Source organism: Tamandua tetradactyla, chromosome 20, assembly GCF_023851605.1.
Source record: "Tamandua tetradactyla isolate mTamTet1 chromosome 20, mTamTet1.pri, whole genome shotgun sequence".
Taxonomy (NCBI): Eukaryota; Metazoa; Chordata; class Mammalia; order Pilosa; family Myrmecophagidae; genus Tamandua; species Tamandua tetradactyla.
In genome coordinates this window covers 28,666,705-28,682,039 of record NC_135346.1, presented here as the reverse complement: position 1 = coordinate 28,682,039, position 15,335 = coordinate 28,666,705, and the positions used below count along the sequence as shown (strand labels likewise).

Here is a 15,335-nt window from a genome sequence, read left to right as displayed (position 1 = left end):
TCAAGAGTTTCCAACAAAGACATGGCAAAGTGTGTAGGCAAGACAAAAAAAAAAAATTGTTGCCGATGAGCAGAAAATAGACTCTGTAAGGTAAAATAAGATGTTTAAAAGTGATTTAACATGGATCAGGTCAAAAACAATCTAACCTAGTTTGCAGGGGAAAAGGAATTAACATGGTATTCAATAGCATTATGGTTACTTTGTTTTCTCTGTGGCTCTATGAATCATATTTGTGTACTCTACCTCCTTTATTAATATTAATATTGTAGCTGAAATCCTCAGAAGGAGTGAATCTAATTTTCTTTTATTCCACATCCTAGAGAGGAAGACCATCAAGCCTAATACTAATATTTATTTTGAAAACCCTGAAAGGTTGTGACTTCACCAAAAATTCAAGAGAGGCTTGTTCCTAGATTTCATGATGTTTTGGCAATACTTCCAGGTTTCTATTTGTTTTGCAAATTCTAATATACGATGAGGGCTCTATTTACCAAAAAGTATACTCTAGGCTTAGAGTATATCCCTCTAGGCTTAGGGATAGCATAGGATATTTATGTTTATTGATATCAAAATATGTCAATAAACATGTTCTGTAACAGCATAAATTGCAATAATACAATCTCCAAAAATTCCTGCTCTATAACTTTCTTTTCAACTGTGTGACCCCCATATTCTCATTTCAGCCAATGAAACATGAGCATGATGAGCAGTGGATGAAGTCAGGAAATCAGGGCACCTACACCCTTGCTCTAACTTACTGGGAGATTATAGCAAAGCCCCACAACCTTTGGAACATCAATCTTACTATCTACACAATAAGGTTATTCTAGAACTTTTTCTAGATCTAAAATTATCTTATTTAAAAAACAATAATCCTGGTGCCTGCCCATGTAAAAAGATAAATAAATAAATCACATTTCATTACAGCACTCTAAAAGAGAATCTTCATTGCCTCCCAAGAAGACTTTTGGTTTGGAAAGAGCAATGGGTGTGTTTCACACTTCCTGGTTGTAACAAACTAGGAACACAAACAGAGAAACAAACACCCAGTAATCAGAGCATGGTAATAAAATTAATACTCATTGATTCCCATAACAGAAACAATGATAATTTCAGTTCATAAGTTGTGATTCATTCAAGGAGATTCTGAAGAAACACTTTTAGGAACAATCACTAACAATTTAATTATGGGATGGATATTGAGCCTTCACTATAAAGCATTCCTATTGAATGTAATCATGTCCAACAACCTCACCAAAATCCAGCTGCACAGAAGAGGGAAATATAGCTAAGACCTGATGAAAAACAAAAGAACTCTGTTTATGAAGTAATAAAATGCTGAATAATACAAGATGACCAAAGCTTTGGGCAGAAATTTAACAATAAGCACAAAAAATTACTTTTCAAATCCATGAGTGTTGAACAAATTAGAGACAGTTATGAATGCTTCATTTTTCTTAAACTCTGAACACCCTATTTAGGGTGGGAACTTTACTATATTTAATGTCATTATAAGTGGAAGGTCAGTCCCTGACTATTAAAAATGGTCCTTTTTCTACCCTTAGGAAAACACATGCTCTATATAAATCACATACTTCTATTAGTACAAAAGAGGGAAGGATACAGAATCCCAATCCAACAGGAAGGTAAAACTGAGATCATCTATCCAACCTCTTCACTTTGCTGACAAGAAAATTGAGGCCCAGAGAGAAGAGATGACTTGTTCAGTTGTACACACCCAAAGCCTGACAGAACTAAGACTAGAACTCAGGTGTTCTGACTTGCAAACAAAAGACTAGTCATTTAACAAAGTAATCATAGATCACTCTCTTTGAAGGTCGGATTTTATGACTATGGTGATTTAACAAATCCAGGCTGCATTACCAATCATGCTCATTCAGTTAACAAAAGGAGTAAATATTTTACATTATGTTGAAAATTTAAATGATCAAATAATTTGGAAACTAAATAATGTTAAGAGTATTTTTAAAGCCACAATCTCAATATTTACTTGAGATTCTCATTTAAGTAGAAATAAGACCTTTATAAAAGCAATTCTCACTGAGTGTAATAACTGTAATGGAAAAGTGAAGAACTTCAATTTGTGACAATGGAATTATATGTAAAATGTGCCAGGGGACACTCTATTCAAAAGACTCAGGAGGTTAAAAAAAATTATTCCTACCTAATTTACATTATGTGGCAGGTTTATTTTTCCTTAATTTATTCAAAGAAAAATGAATTTATATTGCCAGAGGGGAAACTGGTATAAATTAAGCAGAACTTAGTTTGCATAAAATTTCTCTTTTACATTCTTTTCATTTGGGGAAGTAAGGTGGGTAAATTGCATATTTTAGGCATTAGATGGGGAATGTTATTTTAATGCAATATAATGATTAAAATACTAGAAATAGTCAACTTGTGAAATTTTGAAATTAAGAAAAATATCCAGTGTATTAATAGAGGACAGTGACATTATTGCATTACTTCAATGTTTCAGACATAAGTTTGCTAATAGTTATGGTCACAAAAATCATAAAGTATACCAAACTTGTGTTGGAGAATCATTTACCTTTTCAGCATTTCTTCGAATTCTGGTTTCACCTTCTTGCTTGGCCTTTTCTTCAGCTTCTTTTAAACTGTTAAGAAAAATAAACAGTTTGTCAGTTTATGGCTCAATAGTATTTTCAACGTCCAGTTCTCTATTAAGCACTTTCCTCTCCTTTGCCATAATTTGTTGAAACCAATCCACTTTTATGAGACAAGCATTTCCTTCTCTTGAATGTCTGAGCCAGGGAATTGCCAAAGAAAAGAAAAGCTGTGAAACTGACTCACTACAGTCAATTGGGAGCTTTGTTCCGTAGAACTAGATGGGTGTGATGCTGTGATTGACAAATAGAAGATTGTCAGGAAAATTCCTCTTAATAGGCAGAACCAAAAGCTTTTAAAACAATATTTTGACAAGGATTAAACAAAACAGAGCACTTAAGGTATTGCCATCCATACTCTTACATATAGCTTTTACCTTGCAAATTATTTGTTTGCCTTTGCATAAAAGCTATATTTGAATCATGCTTTGGGGGCTTCCAAGCCTTTTCATTTATATTATCTAACTGCAATCCCATCCTGGAGACAGAAGTTACTACCAAAGTTCTGCAAAGGAAGACATAAGAGACAGAGAAGCCAAAATTCTCCTTCTCAGACAGTGCATGAAAAGAAATAGAAAACCACAGAATTAGAACAGGTTTGAACACTAAAAGCTCATGCCTCCTAGAGAAAAAAGTGGAAATCAAGTTGATTTCCTGTCCAGAAACCAGTTATAATCATTGTTTTTGACCCTAAAAGGTCTTGTCCTTATATTCTATAATAACTAACTGTAATTTTCAGACAGTTGTCAAGTTTATTAACCTGTTAACTCTTTCTCTGCCCTACTTTTAAAGCACCAAATGGAGAGTTACTTTAAGCTGTATTGATAAGCTATTACAGTCTATACCTTGTTTAGCCAGGCTATTAGAGACTCATTGGATCTTACTCATACCTGGGTCTCACTGCCCAGAGAAGTGCAGGGAACCTAAGGAAAGATTTTTGAGGTATGAATGGGTTATATAATGAATAACCCAACGGTTTCTTCCCTTTCATAACATTCCACTAATAATGAATCCAGCCAAATGGCATTTATTATTTTTAATTAGACTCATTATTCAGTAGTTAAGGGTTTGAATTTAATATCTAACATAATGACATTATTTACTCCTTCTGAGAAACTTCAGTAGATGATATGAAGTTAAAGAAAAGAAGCCATTCTAGGAGTAAGGTTTGATTCACATTAGGAAGGTAGAGGATTACAGGCTTCAATGAAAAGGGCTCTAGGTCTTCGAAGAGCAGTTCTCAGGAAGGGAACCAAGGAGTGCGTGATCAGCTTCACCTGCTTAGGAATGATGATACTTACAACAGCTGAGCACACATCGCACACCTATTGCCATGTGTCTTCCCGTCAGGACCAAGAACCGGGTCATTTTCCCTTGTGCACCCAAGTCTTCCGTCCTTCAAATAAGGCCGAAAATCACTACATACATCCTGAGAAACAGGGAAAGGAACTTGAAATTCACCTTTTTAATTGTAGTACTTAACTGCAAGTTCTCTTAGCAGGTGGCAGTGCTGGGGCTGCAACTCAGGTTAAGTGACTAAAGTTTAGTGCCTTTTTTTTTTTAACTATACATCCAGTCTCCTTTTGATTTGTTCTGTTTTGTCTGTCTGTTAATACAAAGTAGAAACAGAACTGAAGGTCTCTGAAAGTAACCTGCTCCAGTTTCAGGAATTAACAATTGCTTTTTCATCTAAAGAGGTAGGTTCCCATTTCAAGTGGGTGAGAACGACTTCCTCTTGAACACCCCAGCGAAGAAGGTAGAGAAGAGCTTCTGCTCTCTGTGAACTCAGCCCACCCTACTTCCCAGCCCGCTGACATTTGCCCTCACCTGTTCCAGATTACTGTTCTCACATTCCCCCTCACTTTTTACGTCAACATGCGACCTGGTCTTCCTGGAATAGAAAGTTAGCAGAAATAGCAATTTAATATCTCAGCCATCATCCCACCAATCAAATCTAACTGCATTTGATTTCCCTTGCTCCCGAAAACAGTGTGTCATATTGGTTACTTTACTTACTCTTTCTAATGAGAGACTATGTTTATAATGTTGAGGCAAAGAAATGGAGTCACTTAGAAGAACTGATGAGATTCAGACCTATAAATAGTATTTCCAAATATTTTATTTCTGTGTCTATGGAAGATCAACTACAGAAGGGCGGGAAAAGTAAAGTTCATAACTAGGTGTTAGATGCCCACCAGGGAACTTTTTTGTTGTTGCTGCTGTGGTTTTAAATAAAGGAATTCAAATTTGTCGTATCTAGCATTCTACTATACTCCTCTTCATTTGGGTTATGCTGACTAGCATCTTATTTTTCATAAGAAACAGATAAAGTCATGATAATTTTGTTTAGTTGAGTAGAGCTTTAAAGTATATCTGAAAGAAAAAACCCATAAATGTAAGATATACTTCCTACAGTCTAAAAATAATAAGGCAGCTTATCATCATAGAATCAGTATATCAATGACAAATACAATAAATGCATCAAAGGAAGACAGCTAAGTAGTTATAAGTAACTAAAGTTATATCAAAGGTGCCAGCTAAGGGAAATTATGAAAATTAAGTTGTAGTGTGACCACAGAGCCTTCTAGCAACCAGAAGTTAGATAAAAACACAATGGGCAATGCCTCTCATTGTCTAATGAAAGTAATTATACTAGAAATTAGGAAAGAGAAAATTTTTCTGGCACAGACATTTAGAGAATTTACCACAGGATCCCCCACTTAAGATGCAGTGAAAATCAAATGTACGCGTGCTCATAGCAGTGTTAGAAAATATGTATGTCAATTTTTGCATTCTTTTTCTTCATGGTGAACCTTGGTGAGAATTGAAGGCATTATTTTGAATGTATTTCTGAGTCAGGTGAGGCAGAGTGATTTAATTCAGTTGTATTTCAGAGATGATACTTCTTACAAAAAGGGATAAAGCTTGCAGAACCACAAAGATAACCATCATCTTAACCCCTACTAGCCTTCTCAAACACTGGTTATTATATTTGCAAAATGTGAACAGCAAAGAATTCAAGATCGAGGTCACAAGCCAGAACCTGCAAAGCAGGTATGCCATCTTGTTAGTTGAAGAGCATCAATTCCCAAGCCTGGCACTGAGGGTGGAGAAAGAATAAAATGGGGACAAAATATAAGACAGTGAGATGCTTTAGCTATGTAACAAAGGCAGAATAGATTGGAAGAAGCTCAATATTGAAAGTCCCAATTCTCTATTGTAATATTTTAAATTCCTGAGCACTTATTAAATACCATTTGATGATTAAATCATCCTCTGTGAAAAAGGATATAATCCAAGATAAGATACAGAGGTAGATAGATAGATAGATAGATGTCAAATGCATATGGATGTGTGTGTGTGTATTCTGTTCATATCATAGACAATGGATAGTATCTGATAAATTGCACACAAAAAGTGCTTTGAATAATATAAAGTGTTATATATATATAGTTAGTATATGTTTTGTTTGTTTTTACCAGTAGTTAAAGAATTTGTAGTACTAGTTTATGGATGGCTAACTTCCATGAAATGGATTGTTATCTTAAAGACAGTGGGAAAAAATATGTCACATAATTGTACCGAGAACATGTTTTAGGGAGAAAGACTGCTTCACAAAATACTCACGCATTCTCTGCACACAGAGCACATCTGTTGCTGTATGTTTTGCCATCTGTGCCACAAACAGCTGCATTATCAAACGTGCACAAAAATTCCCCATCTCGTTCTCCCTTGCTGAAATCATCACAGTTCAACTGCAAGAGACAGAATCAAGCCACCAAAACATAAGAAATAAAATATTTCTCAGATACATAAGTAGGTTAGAACTGTAGGCTCATGACAACATAATTCACAGGAGGGGGAAGAGAACATGTTCAGGTAAAAATCATAGATAATAAAACATGGTTCAAAGAAAAGAAGGTATAATTGGATTTCAGGAGAGAGGATTCCCGTGTGATTCCACCTGCTTGCTGGCTGGGTGATCCAGGCCTAACCACCTCTTTGAAATGTAATATACCATTTGTCTATTAAACTCTGTCTGCCTTCTCCACAGAGAGGTAGTGAGGTCAAGTAGATAATGGATATGAAAGCTCTCTGAAAACTATAAGCTATAATAAAGTTTTATTATTATAGGTTAGGGTAGAGCTAAAAGCATGACCATCAGGTTCAAAACTCTGATTTGGGTAAGTTAATTAACCTCTTTCCACTTTAGCATCCTCATTTGCAAAAGGATTAATATTACTAGCCCCCAGGATCATAAGGAGACTTAAACACGTTAATATGTGAACTCAGAACAGTGCCTGGCATATCATAGCTATTTGTTGTTGATGTTTTTGCTTAAAATGCTTTTTTTTTTAGGGTGGGCAACGGTGGCTCAGTGGCAGAATTCCGGCTTGCCATGCCAGAGACCTGGGTTCAATTCCCAGAATCTGCCCATGCAAAAAAAAAAAAAAAAAAATGCTTTTTTAAGACTCAACAATCAAGCAACAAGCAAGAGAAACTAAATATCTTTAATGGCTGATGGAAGATATTAAAAAATGTGTACTCTAATAATATGAAAAAACTGTACTGAGTAATATTTGAAGACTAAAGCTCAAATATGAGATCTGCCACATACCTCATCTCTTTGAACCTCACTTTCCTAATCTGCAAAATGGGAATTCACATCCTGCCTAAGTTATAGCCTTGTAGTGAGGATCAAATCAATATGTATGAAACACTTTTGATTATTCAAATATAATATAATTCTTCACTGGGCAACTCATTACTGTGATTTAAGCTAGCTAAAGAAGATACAGATTTAATTCAAATTTAACTTCTATCTGAAAGAAAAGAAAACTGGAATTTTTTTTTCATGATGTAATTACAAAATAAATTTTTGTGGCATATCATCTTATGAAAAAATTTAGTAAAAGATGTGTAACAGTTAAGAAATTACACTGCACTATTCACATCATATGTTCAGGGAAAAGTCAAAAATAGAAGTAAGGGCCATATATGTTATTTCATTCATTCCTCAAAATTAATTTCACATCTACTAGGCTCATGCATTCTTTTTAGATTTTAGGAATGAGAAACAGCAGGCATGTTCTATAGAGCTTATATTTTGATGCGAAGAAACAAACAATAAATACAAATATTTTAGATTACAATAAGTGCTATGAAAAAATAAACTGAACAAACTGATAAGTCAATGGAATGGTGATTCTTCTAAATGTAGTGGCAAGATAGGTCTTTCTAGAAAGGTGACATCTGAGGTGAGCTAAGATTCTTTAGAGGGGGCCAACCATCTAACACTGGAGGAAGAGCATTCAAGGCACAGAGAACTGCAATTGCAATTGCAATGGATTTGTGGTAGGAACTAGATTGTCAAGTATGGCTGGAGCGTAAGGAACAAGCAGGAAACCTGCTGGTTTTCTCTTAAAAATAATTTCTGGATAAACTACATAAACATAAGGAAATGATGGATCAAAGTAATTAACTTGGGGCAATCACTGTTATACTCCTTGACAAGAAAAGTCAACAGCAACATACCAGGTCACAGGTGTTGGCACAGTAATGACTGGGTGGATCCAACACCCAGATGGGCAACAGATGCAAGCACTTACTATTCCACCTCCTCCCCCTCATTCTCTGAAAGGTTAGTGGGTCATAACCTTAGGGAACTCCTCTTCCTAATGCTGATCATTTCTGAGGCCTTACAGATGATTTTCTGACCAGTGGAGTGACAGCAAACTGGGGTGGGCAATGCCAGTTACAGAACATTCTACTCTGGACCTTACCCTTTTCCTTTCCTTACACTCAGCAGAGGGGCACAGACTGAAACTAAAACATTATCTTATATACTTATCAGGAAAAAATAGCCAAAGCCATTACAGAACTTACAAACTACCTGGAGGAGTAAAACAACATAAAATAAAGACAGCAGACTGTACAACATGTTTCAACTGAAACCGAATTATTGGAACGGGCAGGACAATAATTTTTCAAACGTTTAACTTTGCTCTGCCTTAAAGAGACAAGAGATGAAAGATACCTTCCATATGAAACAGGCAAAATGAAGTATGAAGGAAAAAAATGAAAGTTCAGACAAAGAAAATATTGAAATGGAAATAAATAAAATTCTACAAGTATAAAAGCAAGATGGATATAAATATATAAGAAATTTATGAACCAGATCAAATCAAGGGACTCTCCTAGGAGGCAATAAAAAGAAAATAAAACGTTAAGTAGAAAAGTTACACCACATAAAGGATAGAAGTCCCCAAAAGGAGGGAAAATATGTAAAAAAGGATTATTTGAAGAAATGGGAAATAAATGCTACAATTAATTTTAAAAATGAAAGAGCAAGATGCCACCTAGTTTCTCTTTGGAGATTTATGGGAGTAAAACTTCTCAAAAAAAAAGAAAGTGCAAAAGAAAAAGAAATAAGAGAAAAGAAAAAAATGCTATAATTAATTTCAAAAATGAGAGAAACAAGAGAAAAAGAGAAATATCCATAACATCTCAGACTAAAATTCTAGTCACTAATAACATTTTGGTGGTTTGGAAGGTTTTAACAAAATGAAATGAAGAGCAGGTTAAAGTACTCACATTGCAGAAAAGGAGCTTGAGATGCGTAATAGATACAGATATTAGTAATAGTGCTAAACAGCTATAAATAGGAGATTTGGCCATGATAAAGAACAAAAACAGATGTGTAACTTTCAAAGAAAAGTCGGGAGAAAGAAAGCAATTCAAAAATAAATTTTAAAAAAATCAAGTGCAGTAACTGAAAATATGAAAAAAAAAAAAAGTGGGGGGGAGAACCATGTCCTTCTATAATGGAAATAATAATAAGTATAAATTAGTTAAACATAAATTAAAAGAAAATTTTATTGGATTTTTAAAAATTGTATCAAAAATGTATTGATAACAAAGGACAAATTAAATTAAAAGGCACAAAAATACAAAAAAATAGGATAAAAAGATCTATATGAGGCAAATGTGAATAAGAAGAGAGTACGAGTAGCAACGTTAATACCAGAAAAAAATAGAATTTGGTCTAAAATAAATTATAAGTGACAAAGAAGGTTATTTTGTAATGTAAAAGGCAGAATAAAACCAGAAGTTATAACAACCATGAGCACACATTCATGTAATAGTCCTAATATGTCCTAATATGTCAAACAACTAACAGAATGTAATAGAATTAGATAAGTCAATAGCAAAGATAAGTTTAATAAGGAACTTAAATAAATAACTTAAAGACTGTAATACTCACCTGTCATAAAATTATATATCAAGGGGGAAAAGATATAATCCTGTTTTGCACAATAAAATTAAGAACATCAAAACACTAGGACTATACAGAAAAATTAAGAAATTTTGACACTGAATGACAACTAGAAACATTTCAAATACAAATTGTGGAATAGATGATCATTAGTATCTTCAAATATAGTTGGCAGGAAAAAAGTTAAACATTAAAGAATTAAGTATTTTCTCAATTCATTTTAAAGTGAAGAACAGAGCATACATAATGAAACAACATAAAAAGAATGGCTTAGAGAAGGTTAACCAAAAAGCCGGTTCTTTAAAAATAACAATAGAATATGTTGTTAGTAGTGGTGATATGAGATAAAGAGGGTAAAAATAATGGGGCACGACAGTATAAATACTGAGATATGAAACCAATGAAAGTGTGTTTCAAGTACCTATATGCTAATAAACTTGAAAATCTGGCCAAAATGAAGATATGCCTAGAAAAAATACCAAAATTGGTGTAATAAGTAAAAGAAAGTTTCAGGAAAAAGAAAACATATTAAATAATTTATGTTACTATAGAAATTGAACAATATAAATTGAACAATTTTTAAGACATCTTTATTGAGATATAATTTGCATACCACAAAATCTACTCATTTAAAATGAACAATTCATTGACGTTTTAGTAAATTTACAAAGTTGTGTAACCAACACAACTCAGTTTTAGGATATTTCTGTCATTCCAAGAAGTTCTCCTGTGCCCATCTGTAGTTCATTTCAGCTCCCACCTCCAGCCTCAGGCAACGACTGATCTTATATCTGAGTTTTAAAATTTGCCATATCTGGATACTTCACGTAAATGGGATTATGCAAAATGTAATCATTTGTTTCTGTCTTTGCTCACTTTAGGTAATGTTTTTGAGGTTCATCTAGCTTTTAACATGTACCTTCTTTTTATTCCTGAATAATATTCCATTGTATAAATATACCACATTTTGTTAATCCACTTACGATCTGATGGACATTTGGATCCTTTCTAGTTGGGGGGCTGTTAAAAACAAGGCTGCTATGAATGTTAACAGCCCTGTCTTCATATTGGCGCATGTTTCATTTCATTGGGACAGATTCCTAGGACTGAATTTACTGGGTCCCATTGTAAGTTCATGTTTAACTTCTTAAGAAACTGCCAAATTATTTTTCAAAGTGGGTACATTCTTTTACACTTCCCCAGCAATCTGTGAGGTAGCCAGTGTCTCTATATCCTTGGTAATACTTGGTATTTCCTTTATGATTATAGCCATTCTAGTGGATGTATAGTGGTCTCTCATTGCAATTTTAATCTGCTATTCCCTAAATAATAATGATGTTTACCATCTTTTCACATATTTATTATCCATTTACATGTATTCAGTGAAATGTTTATTTTAAGTAAGTTGTCTTATAATCGAGTTGTAAAGGATTCTTAAGTAGTCTTAACACGTGTCCTTAAACATAAAAATGATTTGCAAATATTTCTCCCAGTCTGTGGCTTGCCTTTTCATTTTCTTAATGATGTCAATGGAAGCACTAAAGTTTTCAATTCTGATGAAGTTCAATTGATTAATTTTTTGTTCATGGATCAAGCTTTTCATTTTATATCTAAACACTCTTTGCCTAACCAAAATTCATAAATATTTTCTCCTATATTTTATTTCAGAAGTTTTATAATTTTGGCTCTTAAAATTTAAGACTAAAAATAACTTTGGATTAATTTTATGCATGGTGTAAGCTAAGGATCTAAGTTCAACTTTTATCTGTGGATATTCAGTTGTCCCAGAATTAAATGATCTTGACATATTGAGCCTATATTAAATGACCAAAAGTTCAAGGAATCCAAGGAATCTCAATTTATATATATATATGTCTTGCACTAAAAACATGCTACCTTGGTCACTGTGGCATTTTCTAAGTTTTAAAGTGAGGTATTGCTAAATGTTCCAACATTTCTGTTTCAATTTGGCGATTTCTTCCCCCTTCCCCCCCAAAAAATTCACAGGGATATTGAGAGGAAACATGATGAATTTATAAATTAATTTTGGGAGAATTTTCATTTGAAAACACTGAGTCTTCTAATTTATGAACATGGTATATATCACTTTATTTAGAGCTTTCATTTTACTCAGTAACATCTCATAGTTCTAGTGTATATGTTTTGTGCTTTTCTTGTTAAATTTATTCCTACACATTTTATTTTTGATGCTGCTATAAATGCAATATAATAATTTAATTTTTGGATTTTTCATTTCCAGTATATAGAAATACAACTAAATTTGTACATTTGATCTTGTATACTACAGCCCTGATAAACTACTTATTAATTCTAGTAGTTTTTTATAAAGGGGTATCCTTAGGTTTCTCTACAAACAATATCATGTTTCTGCAATAAAATAGTTTCCTTTCCAACATGGATGTCTTTAATTAATAAATTTAAAACAAAATTCAACAGATTAATTTTCTAACACTGGTTAGAATTTCCAGTTAAATGCTGAATAGACATAGTGAGAGTATACATCTTTACTTTCTTCCCATTCTTAAGGGCAAAGCATTTCACTTTCAACATTTAGGATAATATCAGCTGTAGGTTTCTGTAGACACTTTTTAGTACAATGAGAAACTCTTCTTCATTGCTAGTTTGTTGAGAGTTCTTGTCGCGAATGAGTGTTGGATTTTGCCAAATGCTTCTCAATGTCCATTGAGAAGATAATGTAGTTTTGCTCTCTGTTCTGTTAATATGGTGTACTACACTGATAGATTTTCTGTTGTTCAACCAATTATTATTCAATTCTGGAAAGATTACCACTTGTCATGGTTTTATCACTCTTATATATTATAAATTTGGTTTGCTGATATTTTGTTAATGATATTTATGTCTATGTTATGGAGAGTATTTGTCAGTTTTCTGGTCTTGCGATAGCTTCATCTTGGATTTGTATCAGAATAATACTGGTCTCACAGAGTGAACTGGGGAGTGTCACTTCCTCCTCTACTGCCTAAAAGAATCTGTAAACAACAGGAATTATTTCTTCTTTTAATATTTGATGGAAAACACCAGTGAAGTTATCTGGGACTGGGCTTTAATTTATTACAAATGCTTTTTTTTTTTTTTGCTTGCTATAGGTCTATTTTGATTTTCTATTTCTTCTTGGGTCTGTTTTTGCAATTTTTATCTGCCTAGAAATGTGTCCACTTCACTTAAATTGTCTAATGAGTTGGCAAAATGCTTTTTCATAATAACCCTGTACAGTCCCTATAATTTCTCTAGGGCATGCAGGGGTGTCTCCTCTTTCGTCCCTGATTTTAGTCATTTCTATCTTCTCTTTTTTTCTTGGTCAATATAAGTAAAAGTTTGTCGATGTTCCTTGTTCTTTTCAAAGAACCAATTTTCTGGTTCCTTAATTTCCTCTATTATTTTTACATTTTGTATTTTTTTGTATTCTACCATGATCTTTATTCTTTCCATTCTTCTGCTTGCTTTGCATTTAGTTTTCTCTTCTTTTCCTAAGTTTCTTAAGGTAGAAGTTTATATTATTGATTTGAGATCTTTCTTTTTTTCTGATATAGGCATTTAAAGTTCCAGACACTGCTTTAGCTGCATCCCATACATTTTTATATGCTGTGCTTTGGTTTCATTCAGTTAAAATTATTTTCTAATTTCTCTCATGATATCGTCTTCGACCCATCAGTTATTTATAAGTGTACTGTTTAATTTCCAAATATTTGGGAATTTATAAACGTTTTTCTTTTGTTATTTTAAAATTCAATCAAGTTGTGGTCAGAGAACACATTTTGAAAGATTTTTATTATTTTAAACTTATTGCAATGTTTCATATCCTTGAATTCAGTTTATCCTGGAGAATGTACCATAGGTGTTTAAAAAGAATGTGTATTTTGCAATCATTAGTAGAACATTCTCTGTATTTCAGTTTAAGTTGGTTGATGGTGTTATATCTTTAATGATATTTTCTCTAGTTTTCTATGAATTATTGAGAGTAAAGTTTTGAAATCTCTAATTGAGTACATCTTTAAATTTTTCATGTAGTTTGAACCTACGTTGCTAAATACATATACATTTATAATTGTTACAACTCCTGACATATTGACATTTTTATTAGTATGAAATGTTCCTATTCATTTCTAATATTTTTGTCTTAATGTTTATTCTGTTTGATATTAAAGTAGCCACTCCTTATCTTTTAGGGTTACACTTGGCATAATGTATCTCTTTCATTCTTTCAACCTCTTTGTATATTTGAATCTAAGGTGTGTCTATTGGATACAGCTTATACATAGTTTTTTCCTTTCCAACTCTGTCTTTTGATTGAGATATTTAAATCATTCACTTTTAATATAATTATTTATATGCTTGTATTGACATTTGCCATTTTTCTGTTTATTTTCTATATGGTCTTGTCTTTTTTGTCTCTATTCCTCCCTTACTGTCATTTTAAGGGGTTGTAATGTGTGTGTCATTTTCTTAGTGATTACTCTAGTAATTACAATATGTATCTTCACTTCTCACTATCTACTTCAAATTAATACTTAATTCTGGTAAAATATTTAATCTTTCTTCTAATAAAGCTCCATTCCCTCTATCCTTTCTTTGTGCTGGTGTTATCATATATATCATATCTATAAACCCAGTTAAACAGCATTATAAGATTGCTTTCTACAATATTATACCATAGAGGAAGTTAGTAGAAAACAAGGAAATTACATTTAGAGAGTGCCTCATTTTAACCCATATATGTACCATTTCTGATACTTTTCACATGGTAGGCCCAAGTTACCATCTGGTAGTCATTTCCTTTCAGCTGAAGGGCTTCGTTTAGTATTTCTCATAAGGCAACTTTGTTAGCAGTGAATTCCCTCAAATGTCAATGATGTGAGAATGTATTTATTTTGCCTTAACTTTTCAAGGATAGTTTTTCGGGATATAGAATCATAGTTAATGGCATTGTTTGTTTTTTAATCTCTCAGCACTTTGAACATGTCTTTCCACTGTGTTCTGTCTTCACTATTTTAGATGAGAAGCTGACAATTTATTTAAACTGTACAGGATATGTCATTTTCTCTTGGCTCTTTCAAAATTTTCACTGTCTTTTGATTTCAACATTTTGATCATGACATAAATAGGTGTGGATCTCCATGTATTCATCCTATTTGGAGTTTGTCAAGCTTATTGGATGTGAAGATTAATTTTTTAATCAAATTTGGTATATTTAAGGCTATTATTTCTTCAAATATTTTTTATACCTTTCTCTCCTCTGTTTTTAGAATTCCCATCACACATTTGCTTGAATGCTTGTTGTTGTGGGAGTCTCTCAGACGCTCTGCATTTTCCTTCAATCACTTTTCTCTCTGTATTTCAATTTCTAATTTTAATTTACCTTTCTAAAAGTT

The 15,335-nt window shown here is 33.0% G+C and overlaps 1 protein-coding gene across 5 annotated transcripts in view; it reads right to left on the bottom strand.

Annotated features, from left to right (window-relative positions):
- The window catches only part of SPINK5 (serine peptidase inhibitor Kazal type 5), a 74,473-nt gene that overhangs the window by 46,047 nt on the left and 13,091 nt on the right, over window positions 1-15,335 (bottom strand). For all 5 annotated transcript variants that reach the window (XM_077137356.1, XM_077137352.1, XM_077137353.1 and 2 more), the window contains exons 5-8: window positions 6,276-6,403; window positions 4,476-4,539; window positions 3,950-4,077; window positions 2,573-2,639 (exon numbers count right to left, since the gene is read on the bottom strand). In XM_077137356.1, the coding sequence (XP_076993471.1) occupies window positions 2,573-2,639; window positions 3,950-4,077; window positions 4,476-4,539; window positions 6,276-6,403 (387 nt within the window). The remainder of the gene's footprint in view (window positions 1-2,572; window positions 2,640-3,949; window positions 4,078-4,475; window positions 4,540-6,275; window positions 6,404-15,335) is intronic.